At 37.1% G+C, this 24,811-nt stretch overlaps 3 protein-coding genes across 3 annotated transcripts; all 3 read right to left on the bottom strand.

Annotated features, from left to right (window-relative positions):
- Nucleotides 1–2,119: 2,119 nt before the first annotated feature.
- On the bottom strand, nucleotides 2,120–6,631 carry LOC140271626 (taste receptor type 1 member 1-like). The gene is made up of 6 exons (XM_072366908.1): nucleotides 6,411–6,631; nucleotides 5,921–6,218; nucleotides 5,062–5,784; nucleotides 3,893–4,099; nucleotides 3,398–3,518; nucleotides 2,120–3,059 (listed from the first exon to the last, which is right to left on the bottom strand). The coding sequence occupies exons 1-6, from the start codon at nucleotides 6,590–6,592 to the stop codon at nucleotides 2,134–2,136; spliced, it is 2,457 nt and encodes an 818-aa protein (XP_072223009.1). The 5' UTR covers nucleotides 6,593–6,631; the 3' UTR covers nucleotides 2,120–2,133.
- Nucleotides 6,632–10,870: 4,239 nt separating this feature from the next.
- On the bottom strand, nucleotides 10,871–15,417 carry LOC140271780 (taste receptor type 1 member 1-like). Its single transcript, XM_072367080.1, has 6 exons — nucleotides 15,236–15,417; nucleotides 14,662–14,959; nucleotides 13,835–14,560; nucleotides 12,790–12,996; nucleotides 12,374–12,494; nucleotides 10,871–11,807 (listed from the first exon to the last, which is right to left on the bottom strand). Exons 1-6 carry the CDS (start codon nucleotides 15,415–15,417, stop codon nucleotides 10,879–10,881), a joined length of 2,463 nt encoding a protein of 820 aa, XP_072223181.1. The 3' UTR covers nucleotides 10,871–10,878.
- Nucleotides 15,418–18,874: 3,457 nt separating this feature from the next.
- LOC140271747 (taste receptor type 1 member 1-like) lies at nucleotides 18,875–23,042 on the bottom strand. The gene is made up of 6 exons (XM_072367036.1): nucleotides 22,861–23,042; nucleotides 22,295–22,592; nucleotides 21,454–22,179; nucleotides 20,418–20,624; nucleotides 19,999–20,119; nucleotides 18,875–19,877 (listed from the first exon to the last, which is right to left on the bottom strand). The coding sequence occupies exons 1-6, from the start codon at nucleotides 23,040–23,042 to the stop codon at nucleotides 18,955–18,957; spliced, it is 2,457 nt and encodes an 818-aa protein (XP_072223137.1). The 3' UTR covers nucleotides 18,875–18,954.
- Nucleotides 23,043–24,811: the final 1,769 nt, after the last annotated feature.

The raw sequence follows: 24,811 nt of genomic DNA, 5'->3' as shown, positions 1-24,811 counted from the left end.
GATTATTTATTAGGGCATGTTGGCTATTTTGAAAATCAAAAAATGTATCTTTAACGATTTTTTCGACAATAGCTCGTTGCTTTAAACATTTAGCCTGTACCTCCAAAACGATTTATCTACACAGAGCTTTAGAATCATTTCATCCAGCTAGAGGAACCCTGTCAGGCTGCTCAAATATCCCAAGCACATGTACAAGTTTAAATTTTACACGACATCGTGTGTGGTGAGTATAACTCTGAAATTGGTATGAAATTGTCAATTTGTTGGTGTCAGCGTTCCGCTCTCCAAACGCGCCATATGCCATGCTAAGTGGCACTTTTTTACCAATTCGTTCCTAGTTTCACGGTCCATCCTCCCTTTTTCCTTGCCTGGATACTGAAAAGCTACAACAAAATGGCAATTTACCCTCTGGAATTACCGCATACCCCCTGCTGCAGGGCTCTTTCCGTTTCACGTGGTGGGGCAGCTCAGCCCTACTGATTGTCACGGCGTGAAACTTTGACTTCCAAATGAAGAAAGGAATGGTCGAGTGCTGCCTCAGGTCAGCTTCCCCTTGCATAAATCTTTCAACTATGAGGATAATCTACTGTAAAAAAAAAAAGAAAAAAGGAGGTGTTAAAATGCACTTTAATACACATGGATATATCACAGGATGACAGGAAAAAAAAAAAGCACAGATAATAAACAGTGTTGGCGAAGAGGTAAGACGTCATGTCCCCCATGTGTTTCAACTTATGAACAATAACTAAAAGTGAAGAACTAACAAAAGGTTGCCCAGTCTGCATAAACTGACCTGTTCATCATGTTGGTAGAAATATTCACGGCCTCCAAATGAAAAAAAACCAAAACACTTGTGTTCGGCGGATGGGTCGTGTTTCTGTAATGAAGAGGTAATTAATCATCGCACTAATTCTACTAATTCACTATTTCACTAATTCACTAATTCCACATCCGATCAGAGTGGCCTCGCAGCAATGTTGATATGGAGGAAAATGCTTGTGTCAGTGGCTTGATTCTCAGTGAGACCTGCTGTCCTTAGTCTTTAGAGATGTCTAGCATGTTTTCATTGCACTAAATACTCTCTCTCTCTCTTTTATGTAGGTATAATTTAAGCTGCTCAGTTTGAACATTTACCTGTGAGAGTGCTTCGGGATTTTTATGTAATCAGTGCACGTGAAGGCTTTGTTTGTTAAAAGGGCAGAAACAAAGTGTAAAAATACAAAACAATGAAAACACAATTAAATTTGTTTAATGTAATGAACATATTTAATTTTATTCTCCTAAAATGGGCAATGTTCCCATGCAGAGAATGGTTTAAAGTTGGAGGGAAAATTAAAATGTATGTTTGTGAACCGACATCAAGGTGAGATAAAGTCACAGGTATGTCTGTTTTGTATTCTGTAGCATCGCTGTGCAGTGGTGCCATCAGGTGGCAAGACCAGTCTTTACAACAACCTCAAATTAGTAAAACACAACTTGAAAACATTGCATTTTGTAGTGTTTTTTATTGCTGAATCTCTATTGATGATATTTTGCATCTGTACACAAACAATGAAACATCAGAATGAGTAAACTTAACATGGAAATTCACCTCATGGGTCAAGGCCATTAAAGTGCATACATTTCAAATATAATGATTCATTAATAACCAAATAGGCAGTGATAATTTGTTGAAAAAGCAATCCTATGGAATATATAACATATGATTCTATTGACATATCTGCCACTACAAGCACATATTCCCAGAAGTAATAACTTTCAAAGATCATGTAAATGTACAAAGATTTTTTCAAATTTTCATAGTATGTTTATTTTCAGCGTGGGTGATCAGATCATTCTTCAAGTTCAAAAAAGTCAAGCAAGAAGGAATATTAGTAGTTACTTATTCTTAAATCAGAATTAATGAAATAATTGGCTCAACAGTTTGAAAAGAAACATTTACACTGGCATGCAATCACAATTCAATGTTTCTGAAAACGTTTTTAAGAGTTTACAACATTGTTGAGAACATTGCAACATCAAGCTTAAATTTATACAGTTGTAGATCTATAAAAACATTGAGAGAAAAATCATTTTGATTTAAAAAGTCTAATCATTTAGAGGTTTGGTGACATGTATATTCAGTGGGGGCAGCTACTGACTAATTGTTTTAGTATAACTCTGAATGAGACCTTGGAAGTGCTGCTGTGTGTTTTTGTGGGGTTGAAAAATGATGATGTAGCATTTTGGCAGAAAATACCACAACATGAAGGAGTAGATACTGGAGAGAACAGCCAGAGCATTTAGAGCATGGATGTATTTTCCATGGTAAAGCATGAACACAGTGGCAAAGATGATCCAGGTGAGGATCAGCAGGAGGAGACAGAAAGTTATCGCTTTTGCCTCATTGTAATTTTTTGGAAGGTCTTTTGCCATGTAGGAGAAAATAAAGCAGAGACAGCACAATAATATAGGTAAAATCAAAGTACAAAGATAAGCTTCACTAGTCCACACACAGAAAAGCACAGTTTGTTTTGGGTACCAAGAGGTTACATTGTAAGGTCTGGGAGGATCAAAAGAAAAGCCAGTCAGTAAGATCGTCATAGTGAAAAATACCACAGCGATGAGCAGCCATTGTCCGTGATATTTGATCCATAAACTATGGAGCTTTGGGATCTTGGCAGAAATTTTGAAAATGCAAACAATCTGAAAAGAGCGCACAACAAAACATGCCAGACAAACAGTGAAGAACAAAAGAAATGGGTAGAATCTTAAAATGCAAGTAGCAGTTGTGGGCACACCAAAGTAAAAGAACACACTGATACTACACAGACTCAGGCAGCCTAGAATTAGGAAGCACATTGGTCCTCCTGCAGATTTGACAACAGGTGTGTTGTAGTTGATGGCGAAGAGAACAGACACGGCCAGAGAGAGGCCCACCAAGGCCCAGGCCCCAACCATGATCACTATAGCACCAGTGTCTGTGAATGGTATGTACTCCACCAGCCGCAGACTGCATGATGTACTTCCTTCTGCAGACCACTCTGTGTCCTTACAGCTGATGCACCTGAAGGGATCTTCTGTTGGAGGCAGAGACATCACCAGTCAATCTAAAATCCCCTCTGGATCAATAGATGTGACACAGCTGAGAAAACATGGAAGCTAAATTTGTGATGATGTTTGTTCAGCTACACTGCAAAATAACAAACAAAATAGAATGTATGCAATACACCTATTAATCTATTCAGGAATAATTTAATTAGCTCTTTAAGAAGATGGTGAATCCTTAAGAAAATAGGGACACAGCTTATTACATGAGATGATAAAACACACTATTTAACAGTCTTAGAATATACACCAAGTAAATGACTGGCAGCCCTGGTCGTATTAATTTGCTTTTCCTTTTTTAATCATCTACCTGTGACATTGACATAAGTTCCATTTGGACAGATTTCACAAGTGAAGCAGCATACATGGATTCCCTTTTGGTTTCTGGCGTATCCTTCAGAACAGTCTGGAGAACATATAGATGTAGGAACCTGTAAGAGCTAAATGACAAAAAATAAAATAAGTTCAGTAAAAGCACCTCAGAGAGCAGTGGATGTGAATGAGGAAGGTGTGTCAGTAACTTTGGAAGATTTTCAATATAGAGTCAAATGTGCCAGATTATTTTTGATTATTTCCTAAATTAATTTTCATCTACAGATAATGGAGATTAGTTAATGTTCTTGATTCTGTATTTTGACTGAGGCATAGGGACTACTAAACCAAGGTACATCCTTAAATGTACAATGATAATTATGTATGCACCTTGAGGGCCAGTAAAAGCAAAACAAATTCTGTTTTAACAGCGTAGACTCGACAAAACTACTGACGTGATTTCTTCTACATGAACGGAGAAAAGAATACTTACTTCTCCAGCTGTGTACCACAGAATTTCGGTGCTGTTGATGAAGAAACTGACTGCTGGGTGAAATTGATAATATCCAACGTTCTGTGCATCACCGTTGTGGTTCCAGAAAACTATTGAGTAGTACCCAAACTTGAGGTCACCATTCTCATCAAACTGCACAGTATGGTTTAACAGTGTAAAATTGGAGTTCCGCAGCTCCGCTAGAACCTGACATGGATGCAAGAAATTGACCTTAGCATGACTAACTTTGTCAGCACAGGAACAGCTTCATATGAAGATTTAAATAGAACTGCCACAGAAGAGTCAAGACAGGTATTACTCAGAAGAAGATTACTTTACAAAAAATGGAAATATCTTAAAGTTTACACGACGTTGTCTTCATTACCAGAATTCTAATATTTTCTTTCAAATATGCTAAATGTGGCATGGCATTCTCATTCATGTAGCATCTTTAACACATAACCACTCGATGGCTTTGAGGCTGGATAGATATGGTTTTTCTAGAAAGTAAGACAGCAAATATTAGCTGGATATCTGTAATACATTTAAACAGTGACTCGCTACAGTTTATAAAAGCAAAGCCTCTGATTTTGTGTAGTTCACTCATTTTGGATGCTTGTAAGACAAAAACAAAAGAAAATAAAGATAGAAAAATACTAGATAGAAATACTGTGCCCATCTGACCAGGGGTCATACACAAAGCTGCCCCTATAAACAGAATAATAAACACAAAAACCCTTAGTGGCCTTGAGTCCCTGAATTATACTTTGATAATTACATAACAGTTATATTTCAATATCTGAAAAATGCAGAATGTAAGACTGACAAATCCTCTGTAAATGTGGCTTAAACTTGATGAATATAGATCCATCAGACAATGGAGCAAAATATCTAACTGAATTGAGGTGGAAACCCCTGGCTGAGTTGACCCTGAATAACTTCCCACAAGCAACTCCTGCCCAGTTTAATCAGCCAAATCTCCAAAGCCATCCTAATTAATTGACACCCCATTCTTTTCTACACTGAAAACATACAATAAAAAAAAAAATCAAGATAAAACAGATTTTAATGTCCTACTACAACCAACTAGTAAACATTTTGGCAAAATAATAGGGGTACATGCACATTCACAGGGTGAATTCAAACAAATCTTTAATCATTGTACTTACCAAGTTTGGGTACACCGTGATATTATTACATCCACCTTGTCCACATTTTAAGATGTTGTGTAAAGCGTGAGCAATGGCATAAACAGCAGAATAAACAGGAAAAGAGAAAGATGGGTCGGCATAAAGGATATCTTTGGCACTCCAGCGACTGCAGTTGCAAACCTGATTACAAAATTCCTGCCTCCCATTATTATGACACTGCATCTGGCTTTTAGAAGAATGGACAAAATCACTGAAACCAGGTATTGTCACTACTGGCTGAGACAGTCCGAGTACAGTTCCAATATTTCCTATTCCTTTCATCTTTGGGAGCTTTTTGTTTAAGGACCATGCATCACTTGCTATCCACACCTTGTTGGTGATATTCAACTGAATTGCTGACACAATGAGAGCTTCGGCCACCACTTCAGGAGCAAAAACAACAATGATATGTACTCTATCTCTCTCTATATGTTTAAACATCTGAGAGTAATTTGTACTGGCACTGAGGCCTTTGCTGTATGCCAGGCAGATGTTAGTGTCCTTAGTCCTCTGCATGAACAATCCCAGACCATCAATGCCATAATCATCATCGCTGTTTAAGAAAGCAACCCAGCTCCAGTTGAAGTGTTGCACTATGGTAACAATTACGTCTATGACATCTTTATTGGGATGAACTGTTCGTAAAAAAGACGTGAATTTAACCTTTTCTGAAAAAGCAGAAATTGAAGATCCATAATTGACCTGTCAAAAGAGTTTAACAAAGAAATGAATTGTCATCAGGGACAATAAAGAATAAAAGCTGCGGACAATGACATAGATTGCACTCTGTACTGTAGATATAAAATTGTGTTTGTCATATGGTTTGATCAAAACTTACCATAGGAATGAGATCTGCCATAAGTAGAGGGGCCACAGTAAGGGCCTGAGTGCTTGTGAATGGACCGATGACTGCTATAACTTTAAACAGATTCTCATGTGGTTCAAACCAAGGCTGGATCAAGCCATTGACTGAGATGAGATTGAAAATACCTGGAAAACTGAGTGCATCTGAACAGTGGTCAAATATCTCATAGCCAAGAGATACATTTGGCAGCAGGTTGGGAGAATTGTTGATTTCCTGTACGGAGAATCTCATCAACTGAAATCTCTGATAGTTTGAGAGACTGAAGCTCTGACTGAGGAAAAGAAGACAGGAGAGCAGGATGAACTTTTACTTTTAGTAGTTTAACTGCAGTGCATTAACATTTGTAAAAGCAAAACAGGTCAGACTAAATGATCAACTTTCTTCATGTAGCAACAAGTGTGTTAGTGCCATCAAGCAAACTTGTATGTAAATAGAGTTTGTGTTTTTGATCAGTTCGTCTCACCTGGAGCAGTCGATGGCTTCTGGTCTGTTGTGGTAAAAGTGGTTATTGACATAATGAATATTAAAAAGCCCACCTATCAAATAATCCCCTTTCAGCTGAAACTCAGAGGTTGGAGCACCGCACTGAGTCAAAGCACGCAGAAAGGTTCCAAGTAGACACAGAATAGCAAAAAAGTGTTCCATTGTTGCAGCTCCCTTTTACCAGCCTGATGTGTACTCTAATGGGACTTACATTGCTTGTTATATGTTATGACGCACTGGTGCCTGTTAATATTCTATTGTAATTTCCATACATGGTTTAATGCGTGACATTTGACAAATACTACTCAGAAACGGTTCAAGGAGTTCTCACAAATCAGTATGCAAACATATCTTGAGTGCTGCTGCACGACATTCAACAACCACCACAAAAAAACAAGAGCAATGCCTCTATCAGAATAAATCGTGGAAGCTAGTTACAGATTTTAGAGTTTCTTCCTTTAACCAGTCATCTTTAGATCCAGCGACAGTTAACTCTTTTAGATTATGGTAGCAACACGGTTGTGAAACATGGCTGAAGAACCAGAAGGCGACTGTCCAGCGTCTTTGAAAATAAACACAAAAGATTCTTACTGTCTCATCATTTCTAACCAATGAAAACATAGTTGTGGCATATTTCATGTTTTTCCTACAGACTGCCCTAAGTGGTATATATTAGATCTCTTTAAAGGTCTGCTCTCCTATTAACTCAGTTTAGGAAGTTATCTATGTCTCTAATCACTCTTTCTCCAAGCCCCAATTATTAACTGTTTGTTTCTTCCATTCCTTGATGTCAGACTTGCAGACACAATATTTGACAATTACATAAGTTTGGAAATTACATTTAGTAAGGTGCTCTCTATAGAGTCAACATTTTCTTACAAAAATAATATATTGCCATGGTGATTGATTGTGGAACAATGTGCGTTAAAAGGACATTGAATAGAGAGGGCAAAGTTGATGTCACACATCAGTTTGTTTGGATGCAATATTGTATTCTCTTTCGCTCTGTGGTTATCTTCTGGATGTACAGACCCTGAATTCTAACTTCAGGATAACGTTTGTATGTTCAAATTGTAACTATATCTTAAAACTATTGTAAAACTATATCTTAGTCAGTTTCTAATCCTCATAACCAAATATTACACATCTGTCCACTGTAAGTGAAGCCTTTTTTAAATGAATTTTGATATTAAAATGTAACTTTATTGTCAGTATTGTGTCTCATAAAATCCACTATACGACTCCATAAAAGTAACATGTTGCATGAATGTATTTAAAAGTAATTTAATTTGTTTTCTTTAATTTAATTTAATTTAATTTCTTTAATTTAATTAAAAAAGTAGCCAACAAATCGAAGTTGGTTTCTGCCATAGTTCAGATTTCAGCACATTACCGGCTTATTAATTTGCAGAACTTGCATTCAGCAGAGTGATTCAGTTACTCCAGGCAAGGTACATCTACTCTCTTCTTTGTTTTCTCCACCTCTCCCTTTCTGAACTTGTTTTGACCATTTTTAATCAAATTAACCAAAATCTAACCAAGAAATGATCTTAAATGGAGGTAAAAGGTAGAGAATTCCTCACAAAATCGGGGTCCTGTCCTAGCATATAACATAGCCTATCACAACTTCACGTTCAATATAGCTTTTACACTGATAAGAGACTGTCTTACTCCTCATAAAGCCTTCCCATGTGGTATTTCTTCACATAGGCATATCTGGCCATTGACGTTAATTATATTCAAAGAATATGTGACCTCTAGAGGTTTGTGAGAGCAACTGCACACAATGTTTGTACTATGCTTGCTAGGAAGAGTGGAGGTGTCTGCCAAAAAGACATTTATACCTGGTGCTTTACTCTAAGTGCTTTACTGTCATTCTGACCATTGTGTACCTCACAGGTTTTTGGGACTTGGGGAGCTGCAACGTCAGGGGTAGTCTATGAAGGTGACGGTCGTGTTGTAAAAATAATGCATTTTAGAGCTAACCTTGATCATTGCTTAAACCCAACCCTGACGCATCAAAAGTGTTTGTGTGATGCAATACCGAGACCACCTTACAAAGACCCTTGGTTGAAAGTGCAGTGTTTGGCTGCTGTGATTTATCTTCCTTAGTATCTTTTTTTTAATCTTTGATGGCAAACTCGACCCTGAAATGCACAGACTATCTAAATCTTTCTCAAATCTGAGGAGAAACATTCAACAATTTGTTCACTTTCTACTTATATAAATACCCCCAAAATACTTTTTACTTTTCCATTTAAGCATTGGAAGTATTATCCATCCACGTGTATTTAATGTTTTATACATGCTGTCAGTTTTTTAGGTTTGCCACTTCACTTTATGGTATTGATGGTATCAACTGTATATTCTTTAATATAGTATAATAATATGTATATTCTTCCTTTCCTTTCTGTTGAGGCTTCTTAAATGATCTATCATATTTTACAGTCTGATCTCTACTTTTTCCAAGTAGTCCATGAGGGGGCCATTAGACACAACTCAGAATAAAACAGAAAAGCAAAATGAACAAACAAACAAGCAAATAACTAAATAGAATTTTAAAAAAATTATATTTAACTTAATCTGGGACCATAAACTCTGGATTTGTGACACTACATATAATTATAAAGACCAGCAGTCTGTATGAAGTCACACATTATTTTCCTTTTACGTTTAATTTGAAAACTATATTTCCGTGTTTTAATATGCTAACCAATTTTGACTTTTAAAGTCAAAGCGTACCAAAAGCATGTTCCTACAAAGTATATATTTTTTATAGGATCAAACAGAGTTAAGTCTCAAGCAAACACACACAAATTCATTCTACCCAGTATCATTGGTTTATGCTAAAAGACCACCTCCTCTTACAAATGATCTCTGCACAATTTAACACGAGACCACATGGGTGATTAGTTTAAGGAAAATTTGCACCCACACAGCAGGTGACAGTGATAAATGGCCAGAAATGTCAGCTGAATTTGAATGTAGATCGGCAACAGGTGGAAGGGCGGAACTCCTTGTTCTGCATGGTGGGAAGGGATCGGTCCTTGTAAAGTGAGACAGTGGAGTGCAGCTCCATTTTGGGCAGTCATAATAATAATGCTAATAATAGAAAATACTTAGATTCAATCATTATATGAAGCCAATTACCACCAAACTGACAGTATGAAAAGTGTGAAAATAAATTAAATCTACAAAGGTTATCTAATTAAGTAAGTTTAATGGACAGTGAACTGAGTGAAATGAGTAACAGATATGGTTAGTATAACAAATGTGACTGGAATATAAAGCAGTTGTTGCTGTAATATGTTATCACTATATACCTAAGACAAAGTACATTTTTTTCGTAAATTCTGCCATATGTATGAGAGAGAGAATATACCATGTATATTACATTATACATTAGGCAATGTGAGAGAAGCCTTTAAGTGTTAAGAAAGTTACTCTGGCTCCAATTGTGACTTGGCAGACCATTATATCTTTTTTCTTTGAGTGATCATTGTTCGTCATAGCACAAGGTACCCACTCACACTGAGTTGTCTTGCCACTCAAACACTGAAAACCTTCAAATTAACTGGTAACCTTGAAGGATCATATGCTTCTGCCTCTCTTCAAAATGTGACATTAATAAAGTTATATTATGATAAACAATTATGGAATTATTTTTGATTTGTGTCAGTTTCTTTTCTAAAAATCTGCTTTTAGATGTTTTAGGTAATTTGTACTGTAATTTGAAAGATTCTGCATGGTTTATGAACTTTAAAGCACCACTGTATTCATCATGAATAATAGATCTGAGGATGTGATGGAAAATCTCCTGCTCAGTTATAAATGTAGGACACATTCTTAATTACTGATTTTTATCAAATAGCACTGAGGTATAATAAAAAGAAAGTCTTCTCACCCTATGTTTTGAAAATGGAAACTTGAGACTTAATACATACAAAGCTGCATACATTTATACATGCAAATAGTGTTAGATCAATGCTAGCATGTATAAGGTCAGAGTGACAATTTATTTTTACAAAGGTATGAGTTTCATATAAATAAAATGTTTAATTTATATTTGAACAAAGGCACGCACCTCAATTTCTGAAAAGAATTATAGTTACCCTCTGGCATTGCAGTTCTAGAGATACCAGTCCATTATTGTCATAGCATTCAAGTGAATTTGCGTCTTGCTAATACATGTACAGAACAGATCAGTGAAACAGTCTTTAAACACAGCAGAGCACATAAAAAACATACAGATTATTTCACATTTTTATTGTTAATGACTTAGCCTTGAGTTAATTCTGGAGTTTAGCTAGAATATTACTAAACAGTGGAACTGCGGTTACTGATAAAAGCTACTGCTCAGTTTCAGACATGTTATCACCCATTTCAGAACTAAGAAAAATAATTGCACTTCAAATAAGACTAAAGCACATCATACTCAGAAGATGTAGCTACTGGCTGATTGTTTTAGTATAACTCTGAATGAGACCTTGGAAGTATTGCTGTGTATTTTTGTGGGGTTGAAAAATGATGATGTAACATTTTGGGAGGAAATACCACAACAAAAAGGAATAGAGACTGAAGAGTACAGCCAGAGCGTTATGAGTGTGGATGTTCTTTCCACGGTAAAGCATGTACTCAGTGCAAAAGATGATCCAGGTGAGGATCAGCAGGAGGAGACAGAAAGTTATCGCTTTGGCCTCGTTGTAATTTTTTGGGAGGTCTTTTCCCATGTAGGAGAAAATAAAGCAGAGAGAGCACAGTATTGCAAGTAAAAACAAAGCAGAAGAAGTTGACATAAGATTTAAATCACAACTAAGCACGATCTGGCCGTGGTACCATGAGGTTTCATTGTAAGGTCTGGGAAAACTAAAACAGTAGCTAATAATAAGTAAAATTGCCTGAGTCATGAAAGCTACAGTAATGAGCAACCACTGTCCGTTATATTTCATCCACAGGCTGTGGACTTTGGGGATCTTGGCAGCGATTTTGAAGATGCAAACAATCTGAAAAGAGCGCACAACAAAACATGCCAAACAAACAGTATAGAACAAAAGAAATGGTAAGAATCTTAAAACACAAGAGGCAGTTGTGGGCACACCAAAGTAAAAGAACACACTGATACTACACAGACTCAGGCAGCCTAGAATTAGGAAGCACATTGGTCCTCCTGCAGATTTGACAACAGGTGTGTTGTAGTTGATGGCGAAGAGAACAGACATGGCCAGAGAGAGAGCTACAAAGACACAGGCTCCGACCATGATCACTATAGCAACAGTGTCTGTGAATGGTATGTACTCCACCAGCCGCAGACTGCATGATGTACTCCCCTCTTTAGACCACTCTGTGTCCTTACAGCTGATGCAGTTGTAGGGATCCTCTGTTTTACACCAACAGACAGAGAGGCACACAGTAATTTGATTTAACTTCTGGAAAAATACAAGTCCATTCATAATAAATGCTCCTTTAAGATGAAATTTGTTAAACTGAAATTGATTTGCATCTATAAGAGTTTTACACCAGACAGATAGAAAGATTATCTATGGAAAATATCAGACAAAGACGTTCAAAAGAATTCTCTAAATCTGCAATAAAATATTCAATAGATACGAGGGACTTTTACATAACTGAAGTTTTTTTTCATTTTAGTATTGGAGGAAAATTAAACAAAAATAATACAACATGTTTAAAAGAGTTGTCTAAATCTGCAATAAAATAATCTATAGATACTAGGGACCAAATTATGTTGCATGGTCATGGTTTAATGATGAGGCTTTGTACTCCTTTATGAATCCAGATGTCAAACTGGAAATTAAATGTGTCTCTTTTTGGATATTTGTCCCTCTCAACCTTGGATAAAAGGGTAGCAAGAGTCACATCATATCAAATCAAGAGTGCCAGCCCTGCTTTAGCTTCATCTTTATCCCCACTTGCATAATTATTTACCTGTGCTGTTGACATATGTGTCACTTGGACACATTTCACAACTGAAGCAGCATTCATGGATTCCAGTTGGCTTTTTTGCATATCCTTCAGGACATTCAGGGGAACATAATGCAGTCGGCACCTGAGCAACAAACAGAGTGGAAGTGTAGCGACAAGAACAGTGACAGGGTGAGGGCATACAGGGGAGAAAAGCCTAATCATGTTAGTCGACACCAGGATCAGAAACTATTCGTAAGATGTTCATGGGTTTTGGATAAAAGCATGTCAACACTCATAGTAAAGAATGAAAACTTTGAACACATTAACAAAAACTAAAAACAAAACATGTTATAACATATATGGAATAAACATCACACATATGTAAAACCCAGACTAGATTTGTCCTTTATCTTTGAACTTAAGACGAACAAACTTACTTCTCCATTAGTGTACCACTCAATTTTGCTGTTGTTGATGTAGAAATTAACTGATGGGTGAAAATGATAAAAGCCGATTTCCTCTGCATCACCGCTGCTATTCCAAAAAACTATAGAATAGGATCCAAACTTGGGGTCACCATTTTCATTAAATTGAATACTCTGATTCAACAGTGTAAAATTGGACTTCTTGAGCTCTTCTAGAACCTGATGTGGATACATAAATTAAAAAGGGCAATTATAAGCGTGCATTCTCAATGAAAGTGGTTGTTAAACAGCATTGAAACTGTACTGTTAATAAAAGAAACTGCAGAGTGTTGCTCCAATTTGAAGGTTTTACAACGTGGTTTATTATAGAATCATAGACTGTATTTTAGATTTTTGTTACCAAGGCAATATTTGAAAGCTAAAAGGAATAGAAAATAAAGTATAGATAGAAATCTGGTGAAATATTTGCACACAGCACTCCATAAACAATAAGGGTAACACATTTTTCTCAGTTACAGGATGACTAAATAGGAACTAATGAGACTTACTGCCATTGAACCATTACTATGTAATGAACCGTAATAAAGTCTGTCAAGTACCTAATGATTAGTTAATCATTAAATATTATCAGTTAAAAATGTAAATACAAAAAGAATAATATATATGGTCCTCTTAAAAAAATAATGAATCACTAATAATCAATTATTTATTATTATTTCATACTTAACTGACATAAATTAACCATTAATTATTAATTAGCTATCCAATAGAATTTGATCAGGACATTATCATTATATAATGGTTAATCCCTAATTTGTTGTTATTAGTCCATGTAGCTAATGACATTTTTGTTAAATATTGGACTAAATAAATAAAGGGTGAACTACTGCTGACAATTTTCCAGAATTTCTGAAAAGTAAGTCTCAACTGTTGTGCTTTCATTTGTTAAGGTCAACGATGCAGATAATTTATGTTACTTTGGCGGGAAGCTAGTCTTTAATCCAAGAAATGAAAAACACAAGTAAGCAAACTTTAAATGCAAAGATTGATAACTCACCATGTGTGGGTGCACTGTAATATTGTCAGCACAGCTGCCAGCTCCACATTTCAAGGTGTTATGTAGGGCATGAGCAATGGCATACACAGCAGAGTAAACAGGAAAAGAGAAAGAGGGTTCTGAAGCTAAAATTTCATCAGCACTCAGGTTACTGCAGTTGCAAACCTGATTACAAAACTTCTGCTGCTCCAAGTCTTCACAAGGTGTCTGGCTTTTAGTAGAATAGATAAAATCACTGAAACCAGGAATTGTTACTACTGGCTGAGACACCCCAAGAACAGTTCCAATATTTCTGATTCCTTTCATCTTTGGGAGCCTTTTGTTTAAAGACCATCCTTCATATGCTATCCACACCTTGTTTGTGACGTTCAGTTGTATTGCTGATTCAATGACAGCTTCAGCGTACGTTTTTGGAGCAAAAACAATAATGATGTTAACTTTCTGTGTCTCTATTTGCTTGAACATTTGAGAGTAACTTGTATGTTCATTGAGGCTCTTTGTGTAGGCCAGACAGATCTCAGTGTTTATAATCCTTTTCCTGAACAGTTCCAGTCCATCAATGCCAAAATCATTATCACTGTTAAGGAAAGCAACCCAGCGCCAGTTGAAGTGTGATATGATGTCAGTAATCACATCCAGGGTGTTTTTATTGGGATGTACTGTTCGTAAGAATGAAGGGTATAGACTTTTTTTTGAGAGGGCAGAGGCAGAAGACCCATAACTGACCTGTCAAGGTAAAAGAGAAGTTAATCATAAGAAGTTAATCTATTAAAGGAATATTAATAAGTTAATGCAACTGGTGAAATACTTAATATTGGTATACTTACCATAGGGATGAGATCCCCTGTGAATAGTGGGGCTACAGTCATGGCATGAGTGCTTACTACAGGACCAACAACTGCTATGACTTTAGATAGATTCTTTTGTGGGTAAGACCAAGGCTGGATCAAGCCATTGACTGAGATTAATTTGAAAATACCTGGAAAACTCTTGGTGTCTGTGCAGTGGTCAAATATCTCATAACCAAGAGACACATTTGGCAGCAGGTTGGTGGAATTATTGATTTCCTCTACAGAAAATCTCATCAACTGAAATCTCCGATAGTTTGGTAGTGTGAGTGTTTCACTACAGAAAAAAAAAGAATAACAGAGATGCAAGAGTTTTGTCATGAAAGCTCAACACCTTCATTACACAGTACAGTACACAGTAACACTTTATTTCAAACATATCATCTTATAATTTGCTGCATTCAAAATGAACTGCAATGGTGTTGGAGGAAATGGGCTTATCTTTTGGTCACAAAAGTGTGGCAAACATCTTGAAATAACTTTTCCACAAGGCACTGCACAGTGATCTCTCGTTCACGCAGGAAGATATATTCATATTTTTTACATGACTTACCTGGAGCAGTAGATGGCTTCTGGTCTGTCTTGATAAAAAGGTCTACTGACATAGTGAATATCAAAAAGTCCACCAATTATATAATTTCCATCCAGCTGAAACTCTGATGCTGGGACAGTGCAGTGGGTAATGACAAGGAGGAAAGACCCCAGTAGACACAGAGGAATAAGAAAGCGCTTCATTCTTGGGATTAGTGTATCATTGATGTAAAGTCTGAAAGGATTTCCCTCTGCTTTAAGTAAGTTGAGTTACACTAGTTGTAGTTGAGCCTCATCATTTCCATGCTTGTGGGAAAAAAAAACATTAAGAAATGGTTGAAGGAAAATTCACAAATCAGTATGCAAAAGGTATTGAAATGGCTGCTGTGCAGACAGAGTAATTTACACAGGGTTTAACAATCATCATGATTATGTAACATTGATTATGAATATGTTTTCTCCTTTGGCTAGAATAGAAAAACTCATGTTAGTTTACTTCACTGAAGGTTTTCTACATAACACTTATAAATGGTTTCCCTTTTGGTACCACATTTGGGATGTTGACGTAGCCAACCTGATCAGAAATAAATAATTGACCATTTCTTGCTATCAGAATGAAGTGATTTGCCAGTGGATAGAATACCATTCTCCTGTCAAAAGATCAGATATTAAATATACAGTTAATTCAAAGAACTACAAAAATGTTCAAGCTCTGCTCTTTGATTAAAACTAACCATTTTTTGCTGCTCAAACAAAACCAAACTGTCACTGAAAATGATAAGAAAACTAAAATGTGCTGCTTGGAGGTCATGCAGTTATGCCCCTCCACCACCATTCCTGTGTCCTCCAACTTTTGTTCATCTTTGTAATTTAACAATTTTACAATTGTGTATCAGCATATGTATAGGTATGTATTGCATATGTATAGGTATGTTAATGTATATATTTTTTAATCTATTTTTGTAACGTGTGTATGCCTATTTATACCTTTCTTTAAAAAAAATTTAAAAAAGAAACAATTTTGCAAAGGAACTTGTTTTCATCACAACTGAGCTGTCATTTAACTTCTCATTAGCATTGTTGCAGGCTTGTCATTTCACTACATTGTCTACTACTATCACACAATGTGGCACTTATCAGCTTTAAAATCCTTTCTTTCAGGCCAGGTTGATGTAACACTCTTGCCTTCATACTTATGCTCTCAAAGGCAGGAGTGATAACATAAAAAAGTTTGAAGAGTGCATTCATTTTGTGCTGTGACAGCAGCAATGCTCACAATGACAATTTTAACATTGATGTAAAACAGTGTTACCATCTTTCTTTTTCTTTCTAAACTGGTTTCAATTTTGAGTATAAGTAAATGTTATTATCTGTGCATGTGTCATAACCCAACATTTTGGAATAATAAAAATGTTTGCTGGTATTTAGGGTGAACTGGGAATGTCTGGCAGAAGCCCCTGTCTGTGAGATCTTCAAGTAACAACTCCAAGAGAATTTTTCTCACCCACCAGAGGAAACTGAGAACATGAATTTTGAATTGACCGTGTTCAGGACCTCCACTGTGGATGCAGCTTACAGGAACTGTGACCACAATGCCATTGGTGTCTGTCATGGCGGTAACCAGAGGACTTGGTGGATGCCAGTGTTGAGGGAAGCAGTTTACTGGTAAATAGTGGCTGAAAGTGCCGCAGCATTGGTGGTTGCAGAATCACAAATTCTTATGTGGGAGGATTTAGGGAGGCCATGAAGAAGGTACTGGGTGGGGAACTTCTGACCTGTGCTGGGGATACCGCCGAGTGGCAGAAGGAGCACTTTGAGTCACTTTTGCAGACTATTCGGCATTTTGACCCTTTTTGGGGCAGCAAGACACTAGGGCTGTGATGTCTGTGAAGGCAAACATGGAAGACTGAGGGGCCCTGTTCTTAATTACCAGCAGCTCAGCAGGGAGTTAGGGCCTTTTTTTTTTTTTTTGGAACGTTCTGACCATCGTGAGCTTTCTTGTTAGAAGCTCCTGACTCAAGTTGTAGCTTGTGAAAAAACTGTCACAGGTATGTTGTGAGACCTAGTGCCACATCAAGCACGATCCTCGTATCCTGAATCTACTCTAGGGTTCCTTCCAATTGGCTTTCCAGTGTAAAGCTACATGTTCAATGCATAGCTGGTGTTTGTATCACATGCTGCTCAGATTCTTATGCCGTATTTAGCTGATTTGGAAGGCATATATATTTCATCCACTGTGACATTAGGGCCTGTGTTATAGAGTAGTGGAAATTGTTCAATCCACTATACCACACACTGTTTTAATAGCTGTGAGCTTGTCTCTCTCCTGTCTGACAGCCCTTGTCTCTTGATTATCAAATCGGATTACTCCAGAGACATTGTGACATTAAATGTAGCTCTGCCTGTCTCTGCATCCCATAGACTGGCTGTTGATTATTCGTCCTTTGACTGATAGACAACTGTCAGGATGAGGAACCCCAAATATGCATTTAAATATATCTTATCCAGCTCCTTCCACTTGCCCCACAAAACACACCTTCCGTCTGGATTAGTCCTTCGGAGAATGATTTTCTGTATTGAGTTGGGCATGACCAGCTCAAAAGTCACTGTCATCATAGTGGGCCCTGGCACTCTTTATTATGTTTTCTGCAGGCAGTTTTGTGTGTGTGTTTGTGATTGGGATTAAATGTATCTCACAGTTGCAAAGAAACAAATATTATTCAACACTTCTGACCTCTTTAACCTCCCAAGAGGTTAAGCCAGGCAGATAAAGGTTCATGCTGAAAAAATACTTTTTTTTAAACTTTAAAATGGATCCATTTGACCCGCAACACAACAGGAGAGTCAAGCATGTCCGACTGGAAGTAGAAGTGTTCTCCTTTATTGCCCTAATTTATATGTAATTGTGTTGTATTCGATGGTTAAACAATTGATTTTGAAAGCATTGTAGATTGACCATGTTAAATGTTTCTAGAAGTTTAGCCTTGGTGCCATATCTAGTGGCCGTACTGTGCAAGGCAGTGACTTGAAACTTCTGCACTTGAAACTGGTTATGGTTAATTTGCCTTGGTAACAGCTTCATCTATCCAGTTTTCCTACATTGTTTAGTTCATTATTCTTTATTTGGCTAAACTTAACCATATATCACAATAGTAAGTGTGAAGTATGAAAACAGTATTGGAGCAAAATTTTGCCATCATGTGGTGGGATCATCAATGACAGTAAGAGACAAACACATGAACCCTTCATACTTCACCGATGAAGGCTCATGAATTGATTGACATGACGTGCTCTTTTATGGCATGAGATGGTAAATGATAATCAGTCAAGGTCTGAAATGATTCACATCAGCCATTTTGTGCAGTGCTTACAGGCTTTAATCAATATGAGAACAACATTATAAGCACACCTCTCTACTCGTGTTAAAATGTTTCTTAAATTTTGACAAAGCTAAGTACAGATATGTACTATTAAATATGAATTAATTCGGATCCTGGATCCTTATCTCTTACTTTAATATGAGGCTACAGCTGGTTGCTCTTAAAATGAGAAAGATTAAATGTGCCTTGGAAAATATTCATTCAAGTTATTTATGTAATTCCTTTGATAACACAAGCGTAAAACTCAAGTTAGAAAATGAATTAACATATTCCCGCAAAAGCTGAATATTTCCTGAGCTTTTGATTACATTGTCTATAACTCACCAACTCTCTGTTTACAGCAACACACATTATGAGGCAGCTACTGGCTGATTGTTTTAGTATAACTCTGAATGAGACCTTGGAAGTATTGCTGTGTATTTTTGTGGGGTTGAAAAATGATGATGTAACATTTTGGGAGGAAATACCACAACAAAAAAGAGTAGAGACTGGAGAGTACAGCCAGAGCGTTAAAGGTGTAGACGTACTTCCCTTGGTATAGCATATACTCAGTGACAAAGATGATCCAGGTGAGGATCAGCAGGAGGAGACAGAAAGTTATTGTTTTGGCCTCATTGTAATTTTTTGGGAGGTCTTTTCCCATGTAGGAGAAAATAAAGCAGAGAGAGCACAATAATATAGGTAAAACGACAGAACTTTCTACAAGATTAAAGTTACAACCAAGAATGATTCTGTCTTGGTAGATTAAAGTGTTCCTGTAAGGACTTGGAGGTTCAAAACAGTAGCTAATTATAATTAAGAGAGCCTGAGCGACGAATGCCAAAGCGATGAGCAGCTGCTGGCCGTTATATTTCATCCACAGGCTGTGGAGCTTGGGGAACCTGGCAGCCATTTTGAAGATGCAAACAATCTGAAAAGAGCGCACAGCAAAACATGCCAAACAAACAGTATAGAACAAAAGAAATGGTAAGAATCTTAAAACACAAGAGGCAGTTGTGGGCACGCCAAAGTAAAAGAACACACTGATACTACACAGACTCAGGCAGCCTAGAATTAGGAAGCACATTGGTCCTCCTGCAGATTTGACAACAGGTGTGTTGTAGTTGATGGCGAAGAGAACAGACATGGCCAGAGAGAGAGCTACAAAGACACAGGCTCCGACCATGATCACTATAGCAACAGTGTCTGTGAATGGTATGTACTCCACCAGCCGCAGACTGCATGATGTACTCCCCTCTTTAGACCACTCTGTGTCCTTACAGCTGATGCAGTTGTAGGGATCATCTGTTTTACACCAACAGACAGAGAAGCACATAGTAATTTGATTTAACTTCTGGAAAAATATAAGGCCATTCATAATAAACTTATGTACTTCATCTTTATCTCCACATGCATAATTGTTTACCTGTGTTGTTGACATATGTGTCACTTGGACACATTTCACAACTGAAGCAGCATTCATGGATTCCAGTTTGCTTTTTTGCATATCCTTCAGGACATTCAGGGGAACATAATGCAGTCGGCACCTGAGCAACAAACAGAGTGGAAGTGAAGTGACAAGAACAGTGACAAGGTGAGGGCATACAGGGGAGAAAAGCCGAATCATGTTAGTCGACACCAGGATCAGAAACTATTCGTAAGATGTTCATGGGTTTTGGATAAAAGCATGTCAACACTCATAGTAAAGAATGAAAACTTTGAACACATTAACAAAAACTAAAAACAAAACATGTTATAACATATATGGAATAAACATCACACATATGTAAAACCCAGACTAGATTTGTCCTTTATCTCTGTACAACTTAAGACGAACAAACTTACTTCTCCATTAGTGTACCACTGAATTTTGCTGTCGTTGATGTAGAAATTAACTGATGGGTGAAAATGATAAAAGCCGATTTCTTCTGCATCACCGGTGCTATTCCAAAAAACTATAGAATAGGATCCAAACTTGGGGTCACCATTTTCATTAAATTGAATACTCTGATTCAACAGTGTAAAATTGGACTTCTTGAGCTCTTCTAGAACCTGATGTGGATACATAAATTAAAAAGGGCAATTATAAGCGTGCATTCTCAATGAAAGTGGTGGTTAAACAGCATTGAAACTGTACTGTTAATAAGATCAATTGCAGAGCGTTGCTCCTCTTTAAAGGTTTTACAGTATGGTTTATCATAGAATCATAGACTGTATTTTAGATTTTTGTTACCAAGGCAATATTTGAAAGCTAAACAGAGTAGAAAATGAAGTATAGATAGAAATCTGGTGAAATATTTGCACACAGCACTCCATAAATAGTAAGGGTAACACATTTTGCTCAGTTACAGGATGACTAAATAGAAACTAATGAGACTTACTGCCATCGAACCATTACTTTGTAATGAACCGTAAAAAGTCTGTTAAGTACCTAATGATTAGTTAATCATTGCATATTCTCAGTTACAAATGTAAATACAAAAATAATCACTATGAATAATTTATTATTGAGTAACAATTTAACTGACATTAGGTAATCTTCAACTATTCATTTGATTTTTGATAGAATTTGATCAGTATTTTATTATTAAGTAATAGTTTGTCCCTAATTTATTCTTATTCCCATGTAGCTAATAACATTTTTGTTAAATATTTTACTAAATCAATTATTGTGGGAATGATATGGCTCTTCGTGTCTATGGCTATACTGGTGAATATTTTCCAGAATTTCTGAAAAGTACGTCTCAACTGTTGTGCTTTCATTTGTTAGGAAGGTCAGCAATGCAGATCATTTATGTTACTTTGGGAGGAAGCTAGTCTTTAATCCAAGAAATGAAAAACACAAGTAAGCAAACTTTAAATGCAAAGATTGATAACTCACCATGTGTGGGTGCACTGTAATATTGTCAGCACAGCTGCCAGCTCCACATTTCAAGGTGTTATGTAGGGCATGAGCAATGGCATACACAGCAGAGTAAACAGGAAAAGAGAAAGAGGGGTCTGAAGCTAGAATTTCATCAGCACTCAGGTTACTGCAGTTGCAAACCTGATTACAAAACTTCTGCTGCTCCAAATCTTCACAAGGTGTCTGGTTTTTAGTAGAATAGATAAAATCACTGAAACCAGGAATTGTTACTACTGGCTGAGACACCCCAAGAACAGTTCCAATATTTCTGATTCCTTTCATCTTTGGGAGCCTTTTGTTTAAAGACCATCCTTCATGTGCTATCCACACCTTGTTTGTGACGTTCAATTGTATTGCTGATTCAATGACAGCTTCAGCGTACGTTTTTGGAGCAAAAACAATAATGACGTTAACTTTCTGTGACTCTATTTGCTTGAACATTTGAGAATAATTTGTATTTCCATTGAGGTCCATTGTGTAGGCCAGGCAGATCTCAGTGTTTATAATCCTTTTCCTGAACAGTTCCAGTCCATCAATGCCAAAATTATTATCACTGTTAAGGAAAGCAACCCAGCGCCAGTTGAAGTGCGATATGATGTCAGCAATCACATCCAGGGTGTCTTTATTGGGATGTGCTGTTTGTAAGAATGAAGGGTATATACTTTTTTTTGAAAGGGCAGAGGCAGAAGACCCATAACTGACCTGCCAGGAATATTAGATAAGTTAATATGTATTAACAAGGAATACTGATATGTTGATACAATTGGTAGAATACTTGAAAAGAAAAGAAAAGACAAGAAATGATTGCCAAACTTACCATAGGAATGAGATCTCCTGTGAATAGTCGGGCTACAGTCATGGCATGAGTGCTTACTACAGGACCGACAACTGCTATGACTTTAGATAGATTCTTGTGTGGGTGAGACCAAGGCTGGATCAAGCCATTGACTGAGATTAATTTGAAAACACCTGGAAAACTCTTTGTGTCTGAGCAGTGGTCAAATATCTCATAACCAAGAGACACATTTGGCAGCAGGTTGGTGGAATTATTGATTTCCTCTACAGAAAATCTCATCAACTGAAATCTCCGATAGTTTGGTTGTATGAGTGTTTCACTACAGGAACATAAAGGATAACAGAGATGCAAGAGTTTTGTCCTGACAGCTCAACACCCATTTTGGAACTTCAGTACAATAAAAAAGATTTTCTAAACAGTCAGATTTAATATCATACATCTTGCACCATTCATGGGTTGTGGGGAAATGGGCTTATCTTTTGACTGTAAATCTGTGGAAACATCTTGAAATAACTTTTCCACAAGGCTCTGCACATTGATCTCTACTTCATGCAGGAACATTTTTCTATTTTTATTACATGACTTACCTGGAGCAGTAGATGGCTTCTGGTCTGTCTTGATAAAAAGGTCTACTGACGTGGTGAATATCAAAAAGTCCACCAATTAGATAATTTCCATCCAGCTGAAACTCTGAACCTGGGACAGTGCAGTGAGTAATGACATGTAGGAAAGACCCCAGTAGACACAGAGGAATAAGAAAGCGCTTCATTCTTGGGATTTATGTTTCCCTGATGTAAAGTCTAAAGGGATTTGCCTCTGCTTTAAGTAAGTTAAGGGAGCCTCATCATTTCCATGCCCGTGGGAAAAAAAAAAACATTAAGAAATGGTTGAAGGAAAATTCACAAATCAGTATGCAAAAGGTATTGAAATTGATGTTGTGCAGACACATGGTAACTTACACAGGGTTTAACAATTGTCATGATTATGTAACTGTGATCATGAATACATTTTCTCCTTTGGCTAGAATAGAAAAACCCCTATATCTCACTCCATGGGATGCTTTCTACACAACACTTAGAGATGGCTTCCCTTTGGTACCACATTTGGGATTGTTGAAGTAGCTGTCCTGATCAGAAATACATAACCAACTATAACTTTTTATTTCAACCCTACAATATGTACTCGTCTCCCTTGACGTGTTGTGTTGGCATCACAAAGAGCAACAAGATTCTTCTGAACTAATTTAAATTTTGATGGGTAGAGAGCATACACTGGGAACCCCTGGTCCCTGTTCGTGAGATCTTTAAATCACACTTCTGGGAGAATTTTTCTCACCTAGCGAAGGAGGTTGGGGACATAGATTTTGATTTGATCATGTTCAGGACCACCATTCCGGATGAAGCTTAGAGGAGCTGTGGCCACAAGGTTGTTGGTGTCTCTTGTGGCGGTAACTGGAAGTCTCTTTGGGGGATGCCAATGTTGAGGGGAGCCGTCTAGCTGAAAAAGGAGGCCTTTTGGGCTTAGTTGTACAGCAGCTTACTGGTAAATAGTGGCTAAAATGGCTTGAGTGGTTGCGGAAGCTAAAACTTTGGCGTGGGAGGAATTTAGCGTAGGCATTGAGAAGGACTTCTGGTTGGCCTCAAAGATGTTCTGGCAAACCATCCAATGACTCGGAAAGATGTTGTGGGGCTGTCTTGGCTGATATGCCTCTTCAGTGTCAAATGGAAGTTTGGGAAGATACCCTTGGAGTGGCAGACTAGGATGGGGCTTACCATTTTTAAGAAGGGGGACCAACTTCTCTGAGAAAGTGTACCCAAGGGACTTGGAGAGGAGGCTCTGACCGATTGAAGCTTAAGATTTGATCCATGTTAATTTCAACTCACACCTATGGTCACAACATTTGGGTAGAGGCTGAAAGAATGAGGCTGGAGATATATAAGGCTGAAATGAGTTTCCTTGATGGGTTGCTGGGTTCAACGTTAGAGAGAGGCTGAGGAGCTTGACCATCTCAAGGGAGATCAGAGCAGCTGTTCCTCCTCATTGAAAGTAGTCAGCTGAGGTGGTTTGATTTTCTTACTGTATATCCTATTTAAAAGACTGATTATACTAAAATGTATGTGAGCAAAGTACTCCAGAGTTTCCTGCTTGTCAGAAAACTTGCAACAATTTGTATTTTTATCTAAAAATATGAATGACTTAAATCTCACTTCCTGTATATGGTTTTCTTTTCCTTTTGTTTATTCATCTAAATCTTACACTATACACTTCTAACACAATGATTTTAGGAAAATTCATTACAGTTCCAGACAGATACAGAAGCAAACTGACAAAAACTGCAGTTAAACATAATATATAGAACTTACATATACAAGTAGACATATATTTCAAGCTCTGTGTGAGAATAAAGGTGTAAAACCTGATAGAAACAAATAAACGTGCACGGTCACTCACATGATAACTTTAAGAACATTTGTAGTGATAGTATTACTCCAGAAATTTAAGTGTTGAGAGTTGAGGAAACTTAGATTCTCTATGAAA

The sequence above is a fragment of the Leuresthes tenuis genome, unplaced genomic scaffold (genome assembly GCF_036924035.1).
Source record: "Leuresthes tenuis unplaced genomic scaffold, fLeuTen1.0.hap1 SCAF_16, whole genome shotgun sequence".
Lineage (NCBI taxonomy): Eukaryota > Metazoa > Chordata > Actinopteri > Atheriniformes > Atherinopsidae > Leuresthes > Leuresthes tenuis.
The sequence above is the reverse complement of the archived record's forward strand: the minus strand, read 5'-3'. Positions and strand labels throughout refer to the sequence as shown.